Source organism: Melospiza melodia, chromosome 2 (assembly GCF_035770615.1).
Source record: "Melospiza melodia melodia isolate bMelMel2 chromosome 2, bMelMel2.pri, whole genome shotgun sequence".
NCBI lineage: Eukaryota > Metazoa > Chordata > Aves > Passeriformes > Passerellidae > Melospiza > Melospiza melodia.
In genome coordinates this window covers 112,077,436-112,090,784 of record NC_086195.1, presented here as the reverse complement: position 1 = coordinate 112,090,784, position 13,349 = coordinate 112,077,436, and the positions used below count along the sequence as shown (strand labels likewise).

Below are 13,349 nucleotides of genomic sequence, written 5' to 3'. Positions count from 1 at the left end.
GTAAAGGAATGTAAAAGAAACCCACTCCTGGACTGAAGCCTGAAAGCAAAGGCAAAGGTGTTTTCTTTACAGAGAGGGCACTCCACTTGGTCCTACAATGCTTTTCAGGGCTATAAGTCTACAATTGTGCCAAAAGAAGAAGAGTTAAAAAACAACTTATATGCTGAGGTACAGAGCTATATACACACCTGAGCACTTCATACCCCAGTGCAGTGGTTTTCAGCTGATGGCAACGAGTGCCCAGGAATTCATGGACCATTCCTACAAGAAGGGAGCTCACTGATGTGCTATGTATGGCCTTCCACATGCACAACCTTTTCAAATGAATTTGCACAACCACGAGCCAGTCTTTGGGGCCTTCAAATGCCCACAGAGGAAAACAGTGAAAATTGGTGACACCTGTTCACCTGGGAGATATCAATGTGGGGATCTGATGGCTACAAAGGACAAATGGATTACCTGAGTATGAGTATGTACTTGTATTAGTATGAGATGGCTTCAAGAGAGGAGGACAAATTATTTATCTTCAGAAATAATCATAATTCATAGTAAAATTAGTCAGCATCTTCTGTTAAAATGTCTAGCTAATTTGAAATTTAAACATTAATACCTAAGCTATCTACAGATTAAAAAAAAAAACAGTTTGCATTAATTATTTTAGTTATTTCATCCTTTCATGTTGCTTTATTTTCAGATGAACAAATTTCATTTTCAAGTATTGAACAGGTAGTAGCTAGTGAATTAATGCTGAGTGCTGAAGGAGTTAACTTTCAGTTTAACTCTCAGTAAAACACTACTGCTGAGGACTTGATCTCTGGTTTTTTTCTTCCCCCATGGCATCCTAAATAGAAGCTGAATGCAAAATAAAAAAGGAATAAAAACTTAAAAACAAAAAAAAAAAAAAAAACCCAGAAAATACAAACAAACAAAAACCCAAAGCAAACAAAAAAAAAGCCCACACACACACAAAAATATCCCCACCATGTCCAAAACATACCTGGAATTTACTTCACAGCTATACCTATACAGGAAATCAGTCACTCCAGTGAAACAAGCAACAACAGTGTTAGCTGACCCTCAAAGACTTGTTCTCTCAGCCCAAGGAAATGCTGAACCGTTTCCTCAGTAACCTTTGGTCACTTCTCCTGGCTAAGTTGTGTGTATATGATCTTCCCTGTGATGAAACATAAGCAGCACAGATCTGAAATGCTCTGCAGAAAAGTGACCTTTCCACTGAAAGGTATACATACATACCTGTTCAAAGTTACAAAGGCATATATATCTGCTCAAAGTTACTCCTTGCATGGAACAGATACAGAAAAAGTGGCAATGGCTCTACTCAGCCTACTTATCTAGGAAAAACAAAAGGATTACCTGCTTCTAATTCTACTTCTCTAATAACATCAATCCAATGGCTTCACATGAAAAAAAGTCTGACAACTTAGCTCTTCCAAAGTTGGTGTGAATTCAGGTTTTCATGAGATCTTCAGAAGGGTTTGCTGACTTTTTTAAAGTAGATGCAGTTATTAAAGTCTCTCCTGTTCATAAAAGCTGCTCTCCTGCAGCTTGCTATTTCTACCTTGCTCATCTTGAGATTTTGGCAGTCACAGAGTTGAGTATGTTGTGACACAATCAGCCGTTTGAAGCGTTTGCTTTTCACTTGAATTTTATTTTTAGAATCTCCCATAGTCTTTCAAAGCACATGTACCCACACTTTGACATGAAGTAAAAATCTACGAAGAAAAGCTGAAGGATCTGACAAACTCTAGAACATAGGTAAGATCTCTCATTTATAAAATGACTACTGCCTCATTTCTTTTAGAAGCCCACAGATATGGCTGCATGGCAAATACTCATTTGCTATACAGAAAACCTGACAGTTTCTATCTCAGAACTACAAGCCACGGGCTTAAAAGTGTCAGATCTTCAACTGGAGACTCTGAAATCCAACTAAGGCTCTCAGAGTAAAAGAAGAACACATCAGTCCTCAATTCTTACAGTTAAATGTTTCTTAGGGACCATCTGCTCACTGCTGGCCCTGCCTTGAGCCAAGAGCTGGACCGGACTACTTGCACAGTCCCTTCCACTCTGTATCATGCTGTGAGTATACAAGTGGTTTCATGAAAACCACTGTCTTTTGCCAGCCACCACGTTTGTCATTGACTGCAGAGGTGTTTCTGAATTACTCTGGAACATCTAACAGCAAAGATTACTGAGCTACATATACTTCTGGTTGCAGAGCTACTCTGTGTGAATCCAGTAATAAAAACTACTTGATAATGTCCTTTTATATTTGCTGACCTGTATCTTTATATCAAAGCTTTGACAAAGCATTCTCTTTTACATCCATTTGCATGTATTACCTTAATTAATTCTGCAAAATCCCTCTTATTTCAATTCTGTTCACCAAAATGGTTGTATCTGAGATTCATTTCAAAAGGCAGCCCTCTCAAAGAGACTCCTGGATGACATCACCATATAATGTAACCCAGCTTATGTCCAGTAACTCAAATCAGCCAGAGACAATGGAAAGTGGATGAGGATCCTGCTCATCCCTGCCAGCAGGCAGAAAGCAAGGTGTTCCTTAAATCCCAGTCACTCCAGATCCAGGACCTGCTGCTCTGCCCAAATGTCCTCCTTGCAAAAGACCAGAGAGAGAGCTCTACAAGGAGCTATGCTTAGACCTGTCCACACAGAGGATACAAAGGTGAATGTTTACTAAGAAAGGACAAAACTCCGATGACAGCAGGGAATAAAACTGAGCCTCTGCACCAGGGAATGAAGCAATGAAACGTGAAGAGTCACTGAAGAGCAAAAGGTCCCCCTTTATGCAGAAAGAACTAGCCCCTGAATGCTAAGCAACATCTACACACAAAAACATAGTACTCCACTATCTACTAAATGGAGATAATTGTAAATTCAATAAGAACCGTATGAAAATATAATGGCATGAGAACAAGACCAGAATTATAGAAGCAAGGCAAACTGAAGAAAAAAAGAAGCAATTACTGCAGGTTCAACCAGAAAACCAGGTGAGAAGGTAACAGCGAAAGAAATGAGAAGAAAAACTCCCTGCTGCTGTGCTCTGCATGAATATTTGCATCTGCCAACAGGCCATCAAAAAGCAAACTGGCACTAAGTCATAATTCACCATTTGCTATTTATATTCTGGCAGCATTATGTTTGTGCAATTTCTATCACAGCCTCCATTTTGGGGATGGGATAAGAAAAGGAGATATTGTAATCTACTTCTGCAACTGCTGTTTGTATTTGCCGAGTTATCTGGCACTTGATGTGTGCCTCATGCATCATTTTTTATTCAAAAATTGACATGTTTATCCAAGAATGACTGTAACACGGTAGCCTGATTCAGATACACACAAAAGCTTTGGCAGACGTTTTCAGCCATGCATTTAATGTGATTTACACATTGGCATGCAAAAGACAACATTTAATTGTGCGTGTGTATTGTAATCACAGCCTGGTGGAGGCAGCTCATTGGAGCAGTGGAGATAAGTCTACAGGTAAGCAGCATATTAATAAGTTTCTGAAGGCTTTTAAATCTGGGAACTGGTGGAGGCCTTTATCCTGTACCAAGATAAGACACACTGCTTTAATCACTGCATCCTAGCTATAAAGGTTTCCTTAGATAATTTTAAGCTAGTCAAATTTCACTTTCAAACCACAAATTATCTTAGGTAAAAATTGGATATTTCCTCCCACTCTGAAAGTTTGAGTATGAATGAGAATGTGACTATGCCATTGCAGAAAGCATCCCTAATTCTGACTGTAGATACAGCCCTTCCAGGTGATGAGCACTTTCTCCCCTGTGCAGCACTGCACGTGGTGTGTAACAGAGAGAGCTGATACTGCACTGAGAAGGACATCACCACAGAATGGAGCTGCTAAGGACCCAGGAGATACACCCAGGACTAATGCATCTTTCCACTGCTGTCTCCCGTTTCTTTGGAGAATACCAATAGGAAGGAATTGAACCAGCAGTTCCAAAGGAGCTGCAGAGAGGAAGAGGAAAAAAAAAGGATAAGCAATATAAGGGGGCATGTTCTAGTGCCAACAAAGGAAAGAACAAGAGGTACCAAATGACAAAATCAAGCAAGTGAACAAAACCAAGCAATTTGAACTAGAACTTGGCTGCTGATTCTGCTTGGTTTTATTGATGATGACAACCATTATATCCATGTCATTTGACTGCATGCAGGTGGTAAGGATGTTCCTTATCTTGATATCCAGCTGATCTGTTTCAGGTATGAGGGATCCACATCTACACTGTATCTACAAATAATATATCACAGTATTTTTCCTTTTAAACTGTATGATACTGTTTTATAGTTAAATGCCACATAAATACAGTTGGACTCAAAGATCTTAAAGTCCTTCTCTGACCTAAATGAGACTATGATTTCCTGTTACTATTAGAACAGAAAAAGCAACATTAGGGATACAAAAGCACCTCCAGAGAGCAATTAATCTCCTCCTAAAACACACATTTGAGACAGGCATGATGAGCAGTCTGTTCAATGTACCATACTTTCACCCTAGTATGGATGAAAATGATTAGCTGGGGCTCTGACATCTAGCTTTTAAAAATTTCAAGGATGGAAGAGGTGAACCTCAGTCTCAGGGGAAGGATGCACACAAGCAGTTCAGCTCTCCTCCTGCCTCTGACCAGAGGCAGAACATCCCTCCCATCACCCCTGGAACAGGAAAACGCAGAGGTAGCAAAATCAGAGTTTGTACCACTGGGCACCCACACATGTACAGTTTGAAGAGGAGAGATGGGAAACAGCTCTCACTGTTCCTTGGACATCTGTCACCTCCAAACAGGGGGCCCAAGGAAATGCCCTGTAACTGGGGAGATGCCCACGCCCCCTACACAGATCATCCATTCAGTCTCAGCAGTACAGCGCAAACCAACTTACAGGCCAGACACTACTACCAAAATTACCAACATCATTTCACTGAGCCCTTCAGTCAGGGCAGCAGAGTTCACAAACGCTCCCACAACTGCTCTGCATCCACAGCTGCCCTTCCTGAGCCAGCTCCATCCTCTGCTTTGAGCTGGCTCACACTCTGCTGCGTGACTTGGTGAGTCAGCTCAGCAAGAGAGGTGAAAAGGCAATACTTGAGAAGCTTTCCATGATTACAAGTTAGGCTAATTCATTCAAGAAAATTACATGCATTTCCCAGATATATTCAAATACATCAATCTAGTCTGAGAACGGACTGGATTTGTTGGCACTTAAAATTACATTCCCACTTATTCTATTCATTCTACAGAATCTTAACAAAGAAATCAGCAGTTTAAACAGTCTGCTGCCTCAGGTTACAGAAGTTTGCTTGCGGATTATTCTCTCTCCCACTTTGAAAAGCACATAAATTATTAACACACATCACTAAAATACCCTGTCTTTCAACAAAGACATTCTAAACATGTGTCAACAAAAATCAGTTTACTGGGTAGCCTCTAAACAATATTCTGCTAAGAAAAATACAACTGATGTGTTTTAGGGTTAAAAAAAAAATCATCACTTTTCTTGTAATTTCAGAAGACCAAGCAGAGCTGGCGTGACAATTAGTGGATATTTAAGTGCTTGATATTCACTGGAAATAGTCTGACAGCAATGGCCAAATAATTTCAGGCACGAGAAGAAAAGAAAGTCTCAGACTGATGAATAACTGACATTTGACCTGCTGTTCACTCCCTAAGCTGGAAAAAAAAGCAATTCATAATTGAACTGAAGTTGAAGCTGGCTAAGAAAGCATAAAACACTATTTTACTTTTCTGTATTGCCGTGCTGTCTCATGCTCTTTTTAATAAATTGTTTATTTCACTGGTTATAACTGCATATTGAGGACAGATGTAAATACCTAGACAAGGCAGTTATCATTACCCACAAATGTAAAAGAAAATAATGCAAACATTTATAAAACTGTGGCTGAAATTTTGAATTTAATAGGTAACACAGCACTTGTGGAAATTTATAAGAAAGCACATGTAATATTTGTTATTAACTATTGAGACTTTCTAATATTTAGCTTTTCCTGGCACACATTTTGGCTTGAAGCTGGTGGGAGCACAGTTAACAGACTATGTTTCCCCACAAAGGGAATATGAACCACCACCATATGACTGCATGAACAAACAAAACCAGCCAAACAAAAAAAAACCCTCACCCAGAACATAATCCTTAAGAAACAGACCCCCAAGAGGATTATGAAGTCCTTCTCTCTGAAACATTTGGGATTGAGGCAGAGAAATTCCCTGCCAAGGTACTACATCCAAACTCCAGTGGAAGATAAATAGCTGTAGATCCAAGACCATTTGGTCTTTATTCTGTATTCTCAAGTAATGTGAAGCTTTTCTCTTCCAAGAGAAGAGCAAACTGAAATGAAATGTTTACAAGTGACGTTTACAGAGGATTACACCTTTACCCTGCTTTCTATTAAGGGACTCCTGTTGCTTAAGAAACCCGTGTTAATCCCCCAAAGCAGATGACATTTTCCAACCCTGCATATTTCACAAAGCTTGAATATATTCAAAGGGAAAGGAAGTTGACACAATACAAAAAACAGATGTTTAATAAACTTGAGTAATTGGACAGGCAAGCATGTTTTGGTCCTTCCAAAAGACAGCTACAGAAAGGAAGCAAATATTCTCTTGCAGACACAATAAAGAAGACTTTGGTTTGGTTTTAATTAAAGAGATCAGATCCTAACCAAAAGAAGAATCCTAACCTCCTGTGACATACTTTGATCTCACCTTTGATGCCAAAAAGAAACAGCTCTCAATTGCTATTTAGCATCAATATATCATCCCAGTCACATCAGCTTCATTCACCCAGAGAGCAGGACATGATCAGCAGCAAGCATCATATCAGTCAGGGTGAAACCTGGTCTGAGTCACCAAATCATCCTGGCAGCCTCACCAGAGAATCAGTCTTGTCTTCAGCATCACCCAGACAGCAACTACACTGACTCTGCACTTAGGAGCAGTTTTAAAACAGATTACTTCAGGCAATGAAACAACTATAAAAGTAAATATAATATAAATGGCAGACACTAAACATGAAAGGGGTTTTTTTTTCCCAGAAGGATCTGAAGTAGATGCAATCATCAGCTATTTTTACTGTTCTTTAAAAACTGTATGTCGTTTTCACTTAAACTGCTTTGAATCTATAGGGGAGATCATATCAGAACAAATATATGAAAATCTAAGGTTTGCTATGGCTTTATGGAATCAATCCTGTTCTCTTTCAACTACCTTAGGTGAGAAATAAAAGCAGAGGAAAATCAAGCAGTACAGAACTGTACATCTTCACTTTCTATTATGTAATACACAACCTCTGTTTTGCAGTGTGGGGTTTTGCAAGTCTTCAGGTTGACATGTCAACCTTTCAAAATGCCCAAGATCTCTCTATATATGATTATCATTGTGTGTACACAGGTGGAAAATGTTCTTCCTCCTTCCTATTAATAATTTTAGCTAAAGCTGTCATCCTCTCACCTAGCAGAAAGGAAATGTATTTGCTCATTCTATCACATAAGTCAGCCTAAGACTGGCTGAAACAGAATGCTGCATTTGGGACCTCTGCAGTCTCCACTTAGCATATCTAACCAATCTGTCAGTAAATACAGCCAAAGTGGAAATTAGAAACAAAAAACGGGAGAAATATATTCCACACTTGCATGCAACATCATGACCAGCAGGTCATGACCTCTTGACTCATGGCCTGATTTTCAGGCACTAATCACCTCCAACTGCAGCTGACATCTAGTTCTTGTCTGAGAGTTTGTGGCAGACAAAAAACCAAACATACAGAGACTCAGTCACAAAATGCTGAATAACTTAAAAGAGGGAAAGATGTTCTACATAATTTGTCTTCTCATAGCTGAAGAGATAAAAATGTGCTCAAAAAAGATAACTGAAGAATTTTATACTTTACTTATATGTTAAAGGCAGGAAATACAAAGTCATCTAATCTTTTTTTTTTTATAGCAATGCCTACCTTTCCCCCTCCTCCTTCAAGCATGTGTACCCAACCAGCTAAATGGATATGTGTAAAAGGATTCAGGACTATCTTTTCAAGTTTTCACTAGCTTTTTGGAATGTAGGAATGTTGAAAGATTCTTCAAGAAAATACTGTTTGTTAACAGCAAGCAGCATAGAAGATTTTTTCTTATGCATCCCTTTCTTTTACAATATTCCATTTACAACAATTGATGAAAATGCCTTCATTGTGGCTTCTATTTTTAAGTTTCCCATACAAACTCTCCCCACATACTATATGGGGTTTTTCCTATTAAAAAAAATATAATTTACGGGTCCATATATAGGCATGTGGATGTCTCTTCTTGGAGTTTTGTTCTTGTGAGAAGTAATACAGTGAGCCAAACATGGTATGATTTTATGGCACCAAAGTACTAACACCTAAAGAATACTATTCCTTGAGAAACTCAAATGGCACTGGAGTTACTTTACTTTTAAACAGCCCAAAGAGCAGCAGCACTGAGGGGTAATGGAAGTAGGTCACATTTTCCTCCTGTTTTGTTATATACAGAACAGACAAAAATCTGATGGATTTGGCACTCATAGTAACAAGTCATCTGTATACAATGTGAGAGAAGGGGTTGCTTAAGAGCAAGGATATTGAATCATGTCTCTTGGAATATAATTTAAAAACAAACCAAACCAAAATTCAATAAACAAGAAAAAATAAACAAGCACACAATAAAAACCTAAAACCATGACAATTTTCAAACAAAACAATAACAAACCCAATAAAAATACTACATAGATAAAGTCTTACAGCTAATGGGGTGGTGGTGCTTAAGGTATAACAAGAGTAGCACAGAGGTAAGATCAGACAGATGAACAGTCCCAACTACCCTACCACTTCCCCCAAACTCAGGAGGAAGTAGCACCAGCATCTCTTTCTGTTTTTTATGCAGACTTCATGAGAAAATAAAAAACAGGCATCATTAAACTTTATACCATCCTACAAGACACACTACAAGCATCAATAAAACCACCCAAAGCATGGCTCATTTGCTAACACAGAAAGGTTTGCGCAGCAAAATTCCTGAAATTGTAGGAAACACAAATCCTTCTCAGTTTATACTTGTATCATATTTGCAAAGTTATTTTCATAATCATAGCAGATCAGGTTTTGGGAAGCGTAATTCAGATCTTCAACCACGCAAAAAGTCTTTAATTCTCCCCTGAAAAGCAAACCCACAGATGTGCTTAGGCATGTATGTTTAATGTCTTCTGCCCACGGCCACACTTGCTGCTCCTAAAATATTTTGTTGAAATGGTATCACTTTCCTTTTCTGTGTATACTGCACCGATTTGGCTAAAAACATGAAGCTTATAAATAGGAACATGGGGTTTCCAACATGAATAAACACCTCAATTTAGATGCATCAAAACTTAATCATTTTTGTGAGATGGGACTAAAACAACTAATGTCTTTAAGAGCAGACTGAAAACACCATGTATTCCTCCATTTGACTATGCATAGGTTAAAGACAAAAGGCTTTACAAAAGATTTGCTGTAAAAGATTTTGTATCTAAGCATCCTGCATGTTTTACCACAAGATTTGACTTTCAAACCAACTGGGCTTTCCTTTAATAGTGATCGTTATGAAATAAAAGTCTCTGAAAACAATCATATTGAAGTGATCGCAACAGAAAATTGTTTATATCCCCAGGTCTTTCAGGTGTTGCTGAAGTTAAAAACAAATGAAATGCTGATTATCTTCTAATATTAAAGGCCAAAAAATACTGTTTTCTCAAACTCCCAGAAGCAAAGCTGGAGTTACAGGGTGCTTTGCATCTACATAATCTTATATTTTCTTCTAAACAATTTAATTAAATGGACCTAATCAAGAAATGTCTGCACATCTTTTTCAATTTTCAAAATACAGTGAATTAGTATCTACAGATGGGTTAAAAAAAAACCCAAAATTGTCTCTGGAATAATAGAGATATTTATATCATATAAAAGAGCACCAAAATAGTATCAGTGTTGGATGGTTTAAACTATAACGACACTTTTGAGCTGCAACCATTATCTAAAGACTGTTTTTTACCTAAAGACTGTTTGCTGTGGATATTTGACAGGCATTGTGAAAGGTACACAAGTGCAACAAGTTGCTACATACATGGGCATTTCACTTGATGGCAGTTCAGTGCACCCATAACCTGCCTGCCCAGAGAATTTACCTTCCACTAAAATAAAATCTGAGACTGAACACATAGCTGCAGTTGGATCACAAACAGCAGCAGAGAGCAGATCAAAAACCATCTGTACGTACACATAGAAAACAGACAAACAAAACCTCATAAGCAGGCCATAAAAACATTATAAACATTTTTTAAATTATAATTTTTAAAAGCAGAATTCCTTCATGTTAATACAGGGGTAACATTTTTCCCTAAACATACAGTTTAGGGCACTGTATGTCTAAGACCTCTGTATCTTGCTGGTGATCCTCCATTTTACAGAAGGGAAATCTGAGCCAATGAAGGCATGAAAATTACCATAGCTACAGAAAATGCAAGTAACAAAGGATGAAATTTGAACTCAGGTTTCCACTTTCCTATTCACTGAAGTCTGAAGACTTTGAAAAATATACATTCCAGTACACTTCCATAACAGCAGCAGTGTTCAACCACATTTCATGTTAATTGTGTAAGCATGGCATGTTAAAATCATTAGTGGCTACCAACAGATAGATTGTGTGAAACTGGATCGGTCTTGGTATCAGAACTAATTCTAACAGATTTCACTGATCACACACTAAAGCAGTAGCAGCTCTGTCTCCTTGGCAAGGACAAACCCAGATTAATCTCAACAGAGTACAGAGAAACTTTAGATGAGACTGCTTTGCTTCTTTCCTTGCACTCAACTTCTGTGAGAGAACCAAGCACTTGTAAGAGTGATATAAATTACTGAAAACTTTGATGATTCCAAGTTAATACCCCAAGGACTTGCCAGAGGAAAGACAAAAAAATCTGTATAGATCTACAGTTTACAGGATCAAGAGCAAAACAGCAGCAAGGAAGTACATCCACTGTTCAAAAAGCAGAGGAAACCACTAATGAAATATTTGAAGAAAAAAAGAAACACCAAGGACTTTAACTTCTCGTGAAGCTGTTCAAACAGAAAAGGAATTAATAACTGTAATCTACAGTTCACTTCCCTGTTTAATGCTATTGTATTGCACCATGATCTATTTAATGCTGATATACACAACAGCCATTTTCTCTGCAACATGAATTCATTAGCCAAAGAATTACAGTTGAAATAAAAAGAACTGGTTTGAGAATATGTATTATCAGAAATGCCTGAATAATCTTTGGCCACCCCAACCTCCACATCCTTACCGGAATGTCAAAAGTCTCTTGTGTGTCATCCAGCATCTGAATTTTGATAGAGACAAGTTTTCCTGGAGTTGTCATAGGTGGTTTCTGTCCATGCTCCAGAGTACTGATCCCAGCATTTTCCTGAGCTCCTAAGCGGGATCCTGCTGTTGGTCTCTGCTCAGTTTCACCCATGTTTAGGGAAACTTGTTTCTTATATCTGATAAAAGAATAAGGGCAAAGAAGACCATATTAGTCATAAGGAAGATGTATTGCACATAAGCATCATGCTATATATGCTTGCAGGTAGTAAACTGTATGACCATTAACAAGTAAGAGCATCACAATTTTTTTCTTAATGTTTCACATGAAAACAAGAAAATCAGACAAACGTTGTACTTTTCAAAATGCACAGCCTAATCACCTCCTTGGGGTAAGGCTGATAGACTACAGACTGCACTAGGGAAAATTATTCCTTTTCCCCTGGAAAAGTAAACAAGACCACATTGGAAATAGAGCACGACAGAGCCCAGATTTTAATTAATTATGTACATTTTCAATTATTTATGAATCAGGCTGTTATCACCCCCAGACAGGATTCCCAGAGAAGGTAGGAAGGCGAGAAGAGCAAGTGAGACAACTCAGCGCTTGCTGACCATCATTCCCTCTTGGCTACATCAGCACTTTTTCCTTCCAGCCTTCTCTGGCACTTTGCAGCTGCCACCTTGGTAAGGGTCTGCAAAGTGGGAAAGCCAAGGGGTACAAGATTACACCAATTATACACTGGGGACCAGAGCTGCTCCAGACCTGGGGCCTGGCCTGATCCCACTGATTAGCCAAGAATTGTGAGGACATGCTACTGGAAGGCCAGGAAAAAACCCCAACACTGACTGGGAAATTCTTCATTACTGGCACAACCATTAACCTTATTTTTTAATTCAAGCACCATTAGTTTTACTTGTTGAATGTTACACATCACACTAGAATTTTATTTCACTTTTCCTACCCAGCTTTTTGACACTCCAGATGGGTTTCTGATGAAACCCACTTCTACTGTCCATTTATCTTTCTTAGTAAATGCATTTTCATTCTGCATGACTTTTATACAGTGATCAATGACCAAAGCATGTAGCACACAGATGGGCACAAATGGAAATGTAACTTTCCAGCTGAACAGAGGCATAAGAAGAGTACTGCCAATCACTGCCTGGCCTTAACTCTGAGGTTACAATTATTGAGAGGCCTGTATGGGAAAAAAAAGGAAGACAAGACAGCCTATGAATTTGTGAATGCAACACCAGTTCTACAGGATTCTATAAAGAACAGTGACAGGTAATAAGACACCAGTTCCCACCATAAGGATAGAATAAAAACAGCCCTGTCTTTGGCAGGATACACTATTTACTACACATTACTCTTCCATATCCTGACTAATCTGTTCCCACAGATTTTTTACACAGCAAATACTAGGCGTAAAAAAATTTAAAACAGCGCTTGGATTAAAAGAAATGTTAGCTGAGAAGGAAGGGAATAAAAAATTATGGATCCCACACTTCTAAATAACAGCTCAATGGGCACAAGTGAAGGAGAAGAAATAAATGCAGGCAAGCTTTTGCAATGATTCAGCACAAACGTGCCCATCAAGGTCAGAGAGACACTAGCAAAACTTACCCAAGCACATGCCAACCACTACCAGAGAGGCAAATTTTTCCTCAATTATCACTGCAATCTAAAAATCTATGAAATCAATTATATTTATCTTCTTCTTCTTCTTTAAAAATTATTAAATTAAATCTTTTTATAAGACAAGCAGTGACAACAAGAAAGCCTCAGCTGGAAGCAGGAATTCCAGAAGAAAAGACACCAAGGTCTACGTACAAAGACTCCAGGCCCCTTTGAAAATAATCTGTTTTTCCTGTGTGTGGAGTACACAGGATCATCTAAAAAGGTAGCACAGCCACCC

At 38.4% G+C, this 13,349-nt stretch overlaps 1 protein-coding gene across 7 annotated transcripts in view; it reads right to left on the bottom strand.

The window, feature by feature from the left end:
* Window positions 1–13,349, bottom strand: part of FARP1 (FERM, ARH/RhoGEF and pleckstrin domain protein 1) — a 214,472-nt gene that overhangs the window by 163,639 nt on the left and 37,484 nt on the right. For all 7 annotated transcript variants that reach the window (XM_063149575.1, XM_063149572.1, XM_063149568.1 and 4 more), the window contains exon 2: window positions 11,411–11,606. In XM_063149575.1, the coding sequence (XP_063005645.1) occupies window positions 11,411–11,581 (171 nt within the window). In that variant the 5' untranslated portion in view covers window positions 11,582–11,606. The remainder of the gene's footprint in view (window positions 1–11,410; window positions 11,607–13,349) is intronic.